The sequence below is a fragment of the Vanessa atalanta genome, chromosome 21, assembly GCF_905147765.1.
Source record: "Vanessa atalanta chromosome 21, ilVanAtal1.2, whole genome shotgun sequence".
Lineage (NCBI taxonomy): Eukaryota > Metazoa > Arthropoda > Insecta > Lepidoptera > Nymphalidae > Vanessa > Vanessa atalanta.
In genome coordinates this window covers 5,753,148-5,768,898 of record NC_061891.1, presented here as the reverse complement: position 1 = coordinate 5,768,898, position 15,751 = coordinate 5,753,148, and the positions used below count along the sequence as shown (strand labels likewise).

General features: G+C 31.3%; 1 protein-coding gene across 1 annotated transcript in view; it reads left to right on the top strand.

Moving 5' to 3' along the window:
* The window catches only part of LOC125072339 (transient receptor potential protein), a 39,848-nt gene that overhangs the window by 11,566 nt on the left and 12,531 nt on the right, over nucleotides 1–15,751 (top strand). The window contains exons 2-5 of the mRNA XM_047682946.1: nucleotides 1,502–1,665; nucleotides 4,588–4,732; nucleotides 13,639–13,734; nucleotides 15,095–15,237. Coding sequence (XP_047538902.1) covers nucleotides 1,508–1,665; nucleotides 4,588–4,732; nucleotides 13,639–13,734; nucleotides 15,095–15,237 — 542 coding nt within the window. The 5' untranslated portion in view covers nucleotides 1,502–1,507. The remainder of the gene's footprint in view (nucleotides 1–1,501; nucleotides 1,666–4,587; nucleotides 4,733–13,638; nucleotides 13,735–15,094; nucleotides 15,238–15,751) is intronic.

Below are 15,751 nucleotides of genomic sequence, written 5' to 3'. Positions count from 1 at the left end.
ATATTTACCATTTCTTACATCGTCAATGCCCTGCCAACCGTCTCAACTAAGATGCTATGTCCCTTGTTACTGGCACATTTAACCTTCAAACTGGAACACAATAATACTAAGAATTGATGTTTACCAGTAGAATAAATGAGAAGTAGATAGTACTTATCCAGATAGGCTTAAATAAAACCTTACCAAGCTAATTCCAATATCATTCAACGTCTTTAACTAACTGATCCAAATCACAAAGAGTAAACACTGATATTTATTTAGAGAAGAAAACGCTTGAAATTCTTGAACACTTCAAGTTTTCCTGCGCCACATATATAGGTATATAACATAGTCTTCTTAATAATATAATTTGACTCCAATAATGCTATTTAGTTTTGCACTGCGACATAAAAAATCTATGTAAAATAGTTTGTTTAGTTAAATCAATTTGTCAGCAGTTTAACAATTTAGTTTACAATTTCAATCTAATTCTGCTTCTGTTCGTGTCTTCGTGATAATATGCGGAGACTTTGTTTTAAGTATTCAAATATTTCAATTATTTATTTATGATAACTGTATGTCTTCCTCAATTATAAAAAATAAATACAATCTAATAATAAAATATTACGATAAAATCTTCGTAAACGGTCCCGATATTTCTCTGAGCATTTTAAGATATTCCTTGTAGGTTTAAATTTAGCCAAACATACCTTACAAAACCCTGTATATTCACATTATTTGTTTATAATATATATAATATAAGAATATTATTTATTTAAAAACAAAGTCTTAGCACCCACTACCGGGACCAATTAAAACCATTCACGGACCCAGACATTCAGAAAATATATCATTAAATCATTTAGAAGAAATTATTATACATACGTTTATACGTATGTATAATAATTATTCGTTCACGATTCTTCGTTTTCTACGTTTATACGTGAAATATATTTAAGTTTGAAGCAATAAACGATGTGATACGATATTTGTTTATCGTTATGCCATATTTACCTCATAACGAGGACACTGGCAAAAAATGGTGGACCAGTTAAAGTCCCACTCTAGTGCTATAAAGACGTTATGAAATTGGGCTGCGCATTACATGAAACTAATAGAAGAAATAATAGCTAATATCTTGTTATTAGGTCAGTCAAAACAATAATTGCAATTCCAGACTGTATATACAGTATAGGCGTTCTAGAAAATATGTGAAAAACAATATAGGTACTTACCAATAATTTAATTCCCAAAGTTCAAAAATAAACATCCACGCACAAGGCGTCTGAAGATAATTGTTATCGTAAAAAAAATGGCGGTAAAATCGCAGTCACATTTGAATAATTTCCAATTAATTACACATTTTTTCGGCCTTTGAATATTTTAAATGTCAATCAAGCAAAAATTGCTGAACTTGTCTTGAATGAAATTTGGAATAGATAGCTTATATACTCATCTCATCACATTACACGCTGGCGGAAGCTATTTTCTTTTTATGTTGTAATCAAATATTATTTTGCAGTTAAAAATGAACCGTGGTTCGAGAGAAGAACTGCTTGGCAGCTCGCATGAGGCCGTGCGGAACAGCACGGTCGACTTGCACAGTTTCCAAGAGAAGCCGCTGACGAAGGAAGAGAAATCTTTCCTTCTAAACGCGGACAGAGGAGACTATGTTACTGTTAAGAGGTGAGTTTGTTTTATGCATTACAAGCTTTTATATGTGAATACCTGTTTTTATGTGTGAGTACGATATCGAATAGTGAATGTTTCGAGTAGCTCTGCTTATTTTCCCCGTGATACGAACTAAACCATCTGTGTAATAAACTATAAAAAATATATCTCTAAAATGACCTTACTATCCAGTGTTGTACAATAAAATGATGACGTAATTATTGTTTTACCAATTTTATTATATTCTCAAGTATAGATTGGTATCTTTAATGATGGTTTACAGACATTACTCCTATCACCTCAACACCTTGCGACCCGCGGTCATAGTTGAGAATTCTGAAATCCATAACATGAAGTGCGTTCCGTTGTCTATTCGAGTTCGTTTTTTAAGTATTTTTCTGCGAGAGTTTTCTTGAAATCCTTTATCGTTATACAATTATGATACATATATTAAATTATATGTCATACACTCACGACAATAGTGAAGCGATCACGCAATGCAATGTAATATGTATATACGAGTACATCCAGGCTACATGTGGGTACATATAAATAAGTCGCTATGTTTCTTCGATATCCCTTCGACTACTGATATTTCAATTATTTACACATGATACATATAGACAGCATTAAGACTTATAGATACAAAATATATTAATTATGTTTATTCTGTTACTTGTACTTGGCTGACACGCTACTGCGTGTCTAGATAGATATTGTAAGACGTGCGCGTTTATCTAACTGAACTCCTCCTAAACTGTTGAACCCGGAAAAATTTGAAGAAATCAAAATAATAAATTTTTCGGAACGTTTTCTTTTTTTTGGTGAAAAAATTATACATGAATTCTTAAAGGTTTTCAATACGTGTTTTAAACACGTATTGAAAACGTCCATACGTCCCATTTTAGAATTATATGTATTCGATTTTAATATAATTTGACCCACGGATTATGTTATAAAAAAAAAACGAAAACTTGAATTGGGTAGACTAAAATATTCTATATGAGACCTAATGCAAGATATATTAGATACTCAACACAAGTATTATAAATCTATCTAATAGTTAAATACTATCTAAACTTTGAAAATCGAATGTTCTAAATTATATAGCCTTGATTCCTAAAAAAATAAATAAAAAAAAATAAACATTTAAAAAACAATAAACTTTTTTAATCAAAGACAATTAGATTTGTTAAAAAAAGTGATCAAACTTCTTACGAAACCTTTTATGTCAAATCATCAAATATAAACTCGATAAGGCTTGTCTACATAAAATATAGCATAGTATAGCGTAACATATATTTTATAGCGATGTTTCTAACAAGGCTATAATTTTAATGATACCATGTGTCGTAGCAACGAGATGATATGTAGCGCGCGCTTCGCGTTACACGTCCGATGGATGCTAGGCTGTGTCGTATAACTCGGCGGCTGTCGCTAAGTCGTCGTGAGAATCACTACAAAAGCTAATCCAGTTTATTGGACTAGGAACCTCTGCGAGTTGAGTCAAGGGAGGTCAAATTGTATTATTCGAATTTACTTATATTTCTACGTATGTAGTACATATACAAACAATATAATCAAATTACTATGTACTCACGACAATATTTGATGAAATTTCCTTTATCAAAAACTAAAAGTATGAAAATTGACTTTAAAATTAAAGAATTTTAATCGAACAGATATTATATTGTTTTTTGAGCATCACAGAACATATTTAAATTAAATAAAATTGTGGTGATCCGGTTGGAAGGTTGAGTGAGGCAATGTAATTATAAGCATAAGGGACATAACATCGTAGTTGCTAAGGTTGATGTCGGATTGGCTATGAAATTCTTACAGCGTCAATATTTAACGGTGACTACTGACCATCAGGTGGTCCATTTACCCGTCCTACCCGGCACATGCTCGCCAAGCCCGGAAGGATAATGAACACACAAAAGCGTGTTTGTGATTTCTGTAATATTAAATTCCAATAGTTTCAATATATATTTTGACATACCCAAAATTCCCTATACACAAAATTCATGCGATAGAAGCGTTCAAAATGATTTATAAAATAAAATTTTATATCTTTTAAAAAAAGGCCCTCAATAAAAGGAAATTCTTTAAAAATATCTCAATAAATATTTAGTTAAATTAAAAGTAAACCGTAACAGGAAAAAATTAACTTTTGAAACATAAAAATAGCAACAGAGGCTGTAGGAAGAGGATAGCGTTATTATTTCAAGATAAAATATCTTATTTTTCAACTAATTCATGTACATTCCTCACGAATAAATTCTGTATTTGAATGAGAAACCTTGACTTCAAAAGTCTATTTAATGAATGGTCTGCATTTGTAAAGGGAAACTAGATTATTAAGTAGCTTAAACATAGTAAGCATTTTTACTTTTCATACATCAAATATACTTTTTTAATATTAATATTCAATAGTATTGCAGATTCATCCTCAGTACTGTTTAAGATGAATCATTTCGTCATTCATTATTTTGATATAACTTTATAAATATAGAAATCGAACGTCATGGAAGTTTTACAATTTATATCGATACATAACAACACTACGTTATCTGCTAAATATATTAATCGATGATATACTTATAACTTTATCGTGGATTAATCTGTGTTAATATATCATTATTCTTAATTCACATTATTATTCCTAAGATTAACCCGTACATACATACATATACATACATAAGAGGCACACAGAAAGACGAAAATATGTTTAATGTTTCATATTAAGACATATTAAGTTTTTTTTTAATGTGCAATACAATATTGTATATAAATGTATTTATTGTAGTACTGTATTAATTGCAACAATTCAATTTTGTTCATTATTAAGAACTTTACAACCGACATTGAATAAATATTAATTTATATAATAATTAGTTTATTCTGAAATTATAACAAAATATTTAATTTTCTCAGGTTGATAGAGGTGTACGCGAACAAGCCGGAAATACTCGACATAAACTGCGTGGACCCTCTCAACAGATCAGCTCTCATCGCCGCCATCGAAAATGAAAACATTGAACTCATAAAACTCTTGCTCGGTTCTGGGATTAAAGTGAAGGTAAAGATATCAGATAAGGACACAGAACGACTTAAATGAGTTAGACTAAAAAAATACATGTTTCAAGACAATTTTGTAGATTCGTAATTCATATCCATAAGGCATATGAATTCATTCAAAATACATCTTGTATTTTAATTACGTACAATAACATTTTTTACTTTTAACTATATAGCTAGCTAGCTAGCTAGCCCCGACTTCACGCGGATATATTACAGTTTCTGCTATACATGATTATTGTGAAAATTTAACCGCTTACTCAACACACGCCACGAAAGTTCGCAAAAGGAATAAGTTCTCCCCTTTTTTAGAACATTTATTTTTGATACTCCGCTGTTATCGGTCGTAGCGTGATAGTATGTAGCCTATAGCCTTCCTCGATGAATAGGCAATCTAACATTGAATTTTACAAATCTGACAAGAAGTTTCTGAGATTAGCGTGTTCAAACAAACATTAGTATAGAAAATTAAAATCACTCTTATTGCTTTTCTGCAATCTGTGCGAGTTGTTTTTTGAAAAAGGACGGAACGGACGGTATGTGACAGGAAGCACGTATTTGATTTGGTCATTGACCGTGCGGTTCTAGAGTTACCCGTCAGATAAAATAATAATGTTAATAATAAAATATATTTAACAAGAACATTTAAATGTCTATAATTTTTTTCGCCCAGAGGATCGGAATTACGATCCAACGGGGAAATGCCAATCTGGCCACCATTCCACGCCATCATGATATGTAGATATTAATATTTTTTATTTGCATTTAATTAAAGTGAAAATAGCTCTCACTCCCTCTTGTCACGTAAGTAGCATAGAACCTTCTCCGAAACATTTTGTTTTAGTATTACACAAATAGCTTTCTTAGTGTACTTCAATTAAAAAAAAAATAAAAAAAAAACGTCATCTATTCCGTTTATTCTTAAAGCTTTGTAAATTATATTACGTAAAAAAACAACTTTAAGTACGCTTCCATTTCACTTCTTTAAAACTAACTTTATATTAATTCTCTCGTCACTAAATTAATCTCGTACTTTATATAAGACCGAGACACTCAGTCGTTAACACTTAATACGTAAAAACATTTGGAACAGTTAATTAAAAAAAAAAAAATTGAATTACTTTTATTAGACTAAACAAACTCACACGTCATAAAAACTCTTTTATATAAATACTTTTCAGTATTTATATATCTAAATAGTGTGTCATACTACAAAAGAACTAAAACAAACCAGACATATTTAATGCTTTTAACAAGTGTATTGTTCGTGTGCTTAATAATGAATAAAAATTAAATTTACTTAATAATAATTTTTGCACGAAATTTCCCGATACAGAATTAATTGGAAAACTAAGCAAAATTAAATTAATAGCATAATAGTAGTAATTACACTATTGTATATTTCGTATCGATACCACCCTACCGGGTATAATTTCCTGTAATTACACTCACTAGTCAAACTAAAACAGCAATACCTAATGTAAGCGGTTACCACAGTCCTACCAGACACATCAAATACACATACCATCAACCTCAACGAATCAAAAAGATCCAAAACAAAAGCCGCAATACCCGGCCGTTTTTACGTGAGACAACAAAATCATATTCATTGCCCATTGAGATTTACAGTTAGAATCATAAGATGGCGGTTATGGAAATTTATGGCGAAGGTATTGATGTAAACTATCGGGGAAATGATTTCCCAAAGGGTGAACGCGTGTTATATTGAGACATATTATTCTTTTGGTATTAGGAAACTTCTAAGTATAGAAGAGAAAATCTATAAGTATATAAAGTATAGTTTTTATTTAATTCGATTTTTACTTGGAGGGTACTTTTTTTTCTTTGCCGCCAAGTATGGCACAAATTATAAATACTAATAAAGCAAATAAAACCTTAATGGTACTTAAAGCCAAGATTTCCAGTTTCAAGACACGTGTTCTAAACACTGGGACACATCGGATTGCTATGTATAGGACATTTTATAGTGAAAATACTTTTCACTTTGTGGTAGGGTTTTGTGTAAGACCATCAGATATTCTAACGCCAAACGGTATACTTAGTAACGTCGTGTTCGATTAGATTCGAGTGAACCGGTGTAATTACAGGCACAAGAGACGTAACTCCTTAGCTCCTAAGATTGTGTGCGCATTGGCGATATAAGGTATAGTTAATATTTCTTGTACCAAATGTACCTTGTATTAAATATTATTACATATTAACACACATATGTGATGACTACTTACGATTAAATGGCCAATTTGCCAAAAAACCTAGAACTTATATGTATGAAATACTCATATCAATATCGAAATAGATTTGCCTTTTTTCGCACTGACTTCAAAAATATCTTATTATTGCGAGTGTTTTTTTTTCAATCTAATAAAATTGTTATTTTTCAGTTTTAATTGAAGTGTGCATTCGTGCGTACAGTCAATCACACACGTATGTATATTTATAACCTATGTGTATATACTGAAAATAAAATCACACCGATTACTTTAAATCATAAATGATACATATAACTTCAACTAGGTAAATTAATTTCAATGAAACGTCAAAGCAGCAAAATTATTTAGAATCATTACAGACAAAATCATATTAAGTACCCATTAACAACAAATTACTTAAACCAAGGCCCAATATATATAAGAATTATAAAAATTAAATTTACTAATGCCTTTCAATTTTCTAGTAAATTACTCCCCACACAAAACTTTTACTTGATGAGAAGTGATTCCATAATATTAGCGGTCAGTAACATTTACTGCAATGCATCATGTTATAAAAACGTTCTATTTTTAAATTAAACTACAAAGTTATTTCAAATATATAATACTAGCTGAACCTGCGGCTTTACTCAAGCGAAATGTATAACTTCACCTATAGCACACAAACCGTCACGCGACTATGTACCGCCTTGTGGGGTAAATAAAAAAATAGGTATCCTGTCTAGCCTTCCCCGGGAATCAAACTGTCTGCATACCAGAGATGACAGACAGAGTTATTTTCGCGTTTATATTATTAGTATAGAGTCTGACTTTCGTTCACTCACCGTCTGCTCACCTCAAAACAACAGCGTTATATATCGTTGTCTGTCTCTTCCTCTCTTGAAGGGAAGGCTTAGAAATTATTTCACCACACTGCTCCAGTGGCACTTGGTGACTAAATTTAATCCCGCACTTGCAAGTTTCATGCAGGATAAATGATGAATAATTATAAACATATATCAGAACCAACATGAAACCTTGTTTTGCTTATAATTTTAATCCACAGAATATGACAAGGATTTTTATTCTTAAATTAATTTATGTTTAATTATTAAAATTTTAAATTAATTGTCACTAAAATAATAATATAGATATTTTTTTATGCTTTCAATCATTTCAACCAATCGATCAAAAGTCATCCAAAAACATACAATGGATATAACGATGAAATAAAATGAATTCTTAAACATTGTGAGTGCCCAAAAAACGTGAGATACGTGACAATTAAATAAAGTTGATTAACTTAAAATAATAAAAAAAAATGTAATTTGTCTATATACCTTCTAATTTTTTTTAATGAATTTTAAATCTCATATGTGATTACTAGGTTTTGTGAATTTCAATTTGGAAAGGGGTGACTGATTAACTCTTTCGGTATATTATACGTACATACTTAAATATTACAATTATATTTTTTCGCTGTAAAGTCTCGTAATTTCGATAACGCATTAAAGCACCCATGCATCCTTAATTTGATACTCGACGCGAAATATAAAGACATTTCACATAGTATGGAAATAATATTATTCGAAATATATTTTCATAAAAAACTCTTTGTGAATACTTTATGTACTGTATTTACTACCTCCCTGTCCGTACAAAAGTAGATGAACAATATATAAAATCAATAATTATTATATTATCAATATTAAAGTATTGCCTGCGCAGAAGTTATTGTAATGCATGAATATGTGCGCACACAATGTGATCTCTATTCCTTCCCAGTCATAGCCCGATGAGCGTTACAACACTCTCATATATTTGTATGTATGTAGGTATGTATGTATGATTTGGCATGATACAAAAAACAAGTAATCCTTAAATGTGGCTAAATGCTATAATATTACCAAGCTGAATTTTAAAAATCGAACATCATTTATTCAACCCATAATAATAAAAAAAATTAAATGGCTGATATGGTTATTTCCGAATCAAATATCGTAGAAGTACACCTGCAACGTGAAATGACCTAGAGTACCAACTTACGTACCATAATCGAATTACAACGATTACCGTATGATACTTACCAGTTGCGAATAAAAGTATTATCCACGTCTAACTCCCTGTAGTATGACATGACACTATCCAGGTAAACTCCCAGCATCCTATAAAGAGGTTTTATTAGAGCCTAGAGCTTGCCTGTAATTGTATTAGTAAGAGCGGGGTCACAGTAACCGTTTTAACTCGTAACACAGGTTATGCGTCAAGATTTTTATAATATTTTATCTTTAAACTTGTAAACACCTGCTTATAAAATTTAAATATATCATGAAGAGCTATTTATATCCGTAAATAATCAAAATATACCCATATAATAAAGTACTTATAAATATTATAATTTAAGTGTAATGTTAAATTAATTTAATAAAATTTCCAATGTTATATAGATCTCTTGATCTTTAAAATCAAATATTAGAGATTATTCCACAATAGAGAGATACAAATGTGGAAGACTCATTCGAGACAATTTCGCCAAACACGAGATGAATTAAACACAAATAAAGCTCATAAATATTACATGCTTACCCGGGCTTACACCCGCAACCTTCGGTTGAGATTCACGTGTGTCAGTGACTAGATCACTTGGACATGTGGGTTCTCGCAATTATCTTAAGATTATTTTAATGTCCATAACTGCTTACTATCCATAACATCATTACCGTATATTATTATAAAGAAAAACCAAGTTTGACTTCCCCAAAATTGAAAAAAGTCGTCTAGCCGTCAATACAAACAAATTATACAGGGTGTTTCGGTATCGCTATTAATACGCGAAGGATATTGGTGTACAAATCACTACAATGACACATGCTGTACCATTTGGTTGACATTCAAAGTAGAATAGTACGTCAACCGAGGTTAGGCCAAAGTTGAATCGTAGCACGAGAAATTTAAGCCACAGTAACTTTCATTTCGGTTAAAAATTTGTTCTTTTTTTAAATTCGAAATACATTTATTTGGATCGAAGTTCTTTTACTCGGCTTAGAGTAAAGTCGTCACGTTAGGAAGAAACGTTAAGACCCAGCCGACATCAGCCTCTTTTTCTTTTTCTTTGTTCGTTGTCTCTCTCTATTATGTGTCTATTATTTACGATTTTATATAACATTCTTTAAAAATATTTTTGGTATTTTTTTAAATCACACAGGATTTTTAAGAATAATTTGATTTCTTGTCATGAAATCATTTTCAAACGTTGTTAATTAATTATTATTGAGTCTGTTACATTATTAAAATTATTGTAGTTTTTTTTTGTTAACACGTAATATTATAATATGACGAAGGCAATTTCGTTCCAACCTGGTGCCCCGTGGGACAATAACGAATTTAAAAAAAAAGACGTGTCACGACACAATGAAGCATAACTTTTGTTTGTTGATAATTGAAAGTTATTAATTATAATATATATAATATACTAATTTTAATATGTTATGTATGACTAAAAACGTATAGGTTTTTTATCAATAATAATACAGAGGAAGTTAGAACGTTTCCTAGGATCCTGATGTAAAGGTGCATACGGCACAAAAAAATAGTGATACTCTTGAGTAACGAAAGTAATAAGTTTTGAAGTGTTACTAGTACTCATGTGTGTACTACAATTATTCAGATTAAAATAAGAAAAATAAAAATGTCGAGCGTTCCTTCAACAATTCCATGATGGTATGTTATTTCCTAATATGTTCATGATATGCATAATCAAAGGTTTTGGATAAGTCTCAGAATATTGTTAAGACACCGTGTGACTTTATATACATACATATAAAGAAATATACTACAAGTATATATACGATGATAGAGTACATATACAATCAATAAATATTGTTGTAGATTAATGTTCGATTAAACAATTATTGACTTAATCTTCTTTAAAGAAATCTCAGACCATCAGATAACCTAAGTTACTTCAACGTACGTGTTTAGCACCAGTACTTACAATGTTAAAATTAAAATGTATACTATCAGAAAATTAAATAAGGCGAACGTAGTCGAAGTAGAAATGAAAAGTAACTTTTTACATAGATTTCATAACATTATCAAGTTATTATGTAAATATATTGGAGCCAAATTACGTAATTTAATTTATGTAATTTGCCATTAAGTACTTTCAATATTACATTATTTTTTTACATTAACAACCTGTAAATTTCCCACTGCTGGGCTTAGGCTTCCTCTCCCTTTGAGTAGAAGGTTTGGAGCATATTCTATCACGCTGCTCCAATGCGGGTTGGTAGAATACACATGTAGCGCAATTCCGTTTCAACGAATTATAAACGCAAATTAAGCACATGAAAATTCAGTGGTGCTTGCTTGGGTTGGAACCCGAAATCATCAGTTAAGATGCACGCGTTCTAACCACTGGGCCATCTAGGCTCAATATAAGTCTCTATTTGTATTACGTATTTATTATACTATATCGTATTACGTATATTATTTTTTTCTATTTTTTTTAGCATTGATTAAATAACCAAACGAAACGGTTTTGCTTGTGGTTTACGACAAAAGCTATTAATTAGGCTAACAGTTATTTTACAGCTCATCAATGTTATCCCTATAGTTACTTGTAAGCTTAATCTACATAGTTATTTTCGACGTGATTACATTACAATGCGTCTATTTTATTATATTTATTTATCAATAATAGATAATAAAATGAACCAATGTCAGCTAAGAATCTAATTTGTTATATATCTTGAACCTGTTATTAAGCTAGACCATTCACCTTTCAAACCGGAACACTGCAATACAAAGTAAATGATGTTTGCGGTGGAATAGTTAATGGGTGAACCTATAGGGACACCGCTCTTGTTTGAACAACGCCCAAGTCGTGTCAGCTCAAAACCAGTGCAAGACTGGATATAAGTCCTGTATTGTGTTATGTGTTGAGTTTATGACGTGTATTGTTATTTTTGCATGTAAATCTAAATAATTCTTTCTACAAGAAGTAACCTAAGCCATTGTTTAAAATAATATTTTTTTTAATTTAAGAGTCATAAGATATTTGATGTTATGGATACCTATATTTAGTATTATATATACTTACTTAAGCTAGTAACAGACGTATGTTATAAGACCACAGAGGGTTCGTCATTTTATTGAGTGACAATTTCAACGTTCAGAAATATTCAATTGTAAAATGTTGAAAAAAAAATGTTACATATTATTTTGTAATAATAATATTATAATACATCACACCTTGGAAACGAACGATCGCCTCACTACCGTATCACCACGGTGGTGACTTACCATCGTAAGTCTGGTGACCTACGATGGTAGTTATTGGCTTCCTTACATCGCCAATGCGCCACCAACCTTGGGAGCTAAGAATACCTTCAGTCCAGAACCGAAACGCAAAAATATTAGTAAAGGTTTAAAATAATAAAATATTATTAATATAAGTACAAAATTACATAATTTAAATGATTTGTAAAATGAAATAACGTCTACGTGTCTGTAACACGTAATTACTCGTAGTTTTACATTCATGTTGGCCGTCTGACCGGCTGACAAACAAACCCACACACCAAACGTTTGCAGCTAGAAATTGGAATTTCACACCGTAAATAGGATTAGTAGCGTGCAGAACAACCTGTCACTGGCATAAGATTTTTAGGGGATTACTTGAAATTAGGTTAATTGCGTTTCAATATTTACGATTCAATAATTTCAGAGAATTTAATGTTACTACGAAAATCGACACTTAAAGTTTTTCTGCTTAAATATACTTTATATTTATTTACTACACTTTTTACTTTATATAATAATATAATCACATTAGACATAAAATAAATTAAATAAGATTGAATTACTAGGTCATTGATTAAAGTAATTCGAATTGACCGTCAAATATTTTCAATAACATGAAATTGTAATATAAATTAACCTAACATGTTCCACAAAATTAAAACCTTCAGTTAAGGGTATTCAGAAAACTACCGTCGGTAATATATGCGCATACGAAATTTAACATCGAACTTACTAATCCATTGACATATCATTCGCTTGATTAGACACGACATGCGACTTAAAAGAAACACTCTATATATAGCTTGAGATATCCCACTGGACAAAGGTCTTCTCGACTTCTTTTTAGGAGAACAGTTATAGAGCATATTCAATCACGTTTCTACGAAGTAGATTACTGTTTACACATGGAGTTGATATATATGTATTCGATATGCAGATTTCTACACGATGCGTTTCACTATTGAGCGCAAATTGAATTATAATCACAAATTAAGTAAATTCAATCTTAGAGGTTATATCTAGACTGGGTTTGAATTCACAATCTTCTATAAAGTTTCAAGTGTTCTAACCACTGAATAATTACGGATCATTGCACATATCAAGAATAATAATCGTGATTTTGTAATATCTGAAATTCGATCTTAGGTAATCAGAACTTTTTTAAAGTTAAAAGTTAAGTTAGTAAGAAAATTTAAAAAGTTTTATTGTTTCCTAGCCGAACTATCTGTAACCACGTATTTATGAATGAAGATACACATTACTTTAATATCGTTTACTGTTTTAGGCAATAATATTATATACTAGCCTAAATATAATTGTGTTATTGTTTCGTATTGAAATTAAAATACTCCTTAAGATGAGAATAGAACTTTATAAGATTTTTTGTTCACAGGATGCGTTACTGCATGCGATCAAGGAGGAGTACGTGGAGGCTGTGGAATTGCTACTGCAGTGGGAAGAGGAAAACCATGTCCCCGGCGAGCCTTATGTAAGTTTCGTCATATTACAGAAAGAATATACATAAAACATAACATAAGCAGCCCGTAAATGTCCCACTGCTGGGATCAAGGCCTCCTCTCCCTTTGAGGAGAAGGTTTGGAGCATATGCCACCACGCTGCTCCAATGCGGGTTGGCGGAATACACATGTGGCTGAATTTCGTTGAAATTAGACACATGCAGGTTTCCTCACGATGTTTTCCTTCACCGCCGAGCACGAGATGAATTATAAACACAAATTAAGCACATGAAATTTCAGTGGTGCCTGCCTGGGTTTGAACCCGAAATCATCGATTAAGATGCACGCGTTCTAACCACTGGGCCATCTCGGCTATAGACAGAATATATAAATATAAAATGAATCTGCCTTTAAAAGTTACTTTTTTTACAAAGTTTATAATTTCACCGGTTGATTCCAATTGATCGATTACTTACTACGTTTGTACAAACTCTTAGCACTGACGATAATTCTACTAATATTAAAAGAGCGAAGTAGTTTCTATTACGATTTTATTATTATTTTGACGACCTCCGTGGTCTAGTAGTGTGTACACCGGTTTTCATGTATACGCCACTCCGAGGTCCCGGGTTCGATTCCCGGCCGAGTCGACGTAGAAAAAGTTCATTGGTTTCCTATGTTGTCTTGCGTCTGGATGTATGTAGTACCGTCGTTATTTCTGATTTTCTATAACACAAGTTCTTTAGCTACTTACATTGGGTCCAATATGTTGTCCAATAGATATTACATTACATTACATTAGCAGCCCGTAAATGTCCCACTGCTGGGATAAAGGCCTCCTCTCCCTTTGAGGAGAAGGTTTGGAGCATATTCCACCACGCTGCTCCAATGCGGGTTGGCGGAAGCGGTATATATTACACTTCTACGCAAATACTACGAAATGTTTTTGATTAAAATTCGGAATAGAGATAGCCTACACACTATCTTAACACATAGGCTACCTAACACACTCCTCACCCCTACATTTCCTTTTTTTTTTAATCTATGATTATGTTATACGAGTATAATATAATACTGTAAATAATTAGTACACGTTTTTTAAATATTCATCTTTTTATAAACAAAATCTTCTATTATGTATGAAGTTATGTTTGCTTCGTTACTTTAAATGTCTCGACTAAAGTACTAAACGTAGTTTACGTTATGATAATATACTTTTTAATATTAAATTCTAAATAAAAATATATGTATTATCTACCTACTTTACGTTTAAATACGTTAAATAATATTAATGGACTATTAAAGTAATAAACGGACTATGCTCAGTTCGTCGTAAATCTTCGCTTAGAATAATTCTAATGATTTCTGTACGAAATAACATACTTGTCACAGAGCTGGGAATCCGTAGACGCGGCAGCGGCAACATTCACATCGGATATAACACCTCTGATCCTAGCAGCGCACCGCAATCACTATGAAATACTAAAATTGCTGCTGGACAGAGGCGCCACTCTACCCGTGCCCCACGACGTCAAGTAGGTACAGGCCTTCGTAGTTTATAGCATAAATTACAAATAGATATTAAAAGTATATAGACATTTTATAATATAACGTTTTTTTTTTCAATTAATAAATTTTTATCGACACAGACGAAAAGGATCTATCTATTCATTTATTGGTCTATGTAGGAATTGCGCTTAAGTTCTCGGATTATAATGAACTTTCCTTATTGCGTTGATAGTTTTATCTTGTATACGGAACACATTTTAATAAAAACTATAATATGGATTGAAGAAATACTCTAAATTAGTATTGGTGTATTTAAGAAATCTGTCACTGAAGAAAATTACATCGTGGACAATTGATAATTGATAGATAGGACTTCAGTTGTACTGAAATAGTGTGTTAGTTATAAGCACCATATATTATATTTATATTATCGTATTTTTCAACGTTTCAGGTTTTTTATTTAAGCAAAAAGTTTCATAAATTGTAAGAATTTAGATTTTCGTCAGTTTTCAATCTCTTTAGATTTATTAATAGCTAACA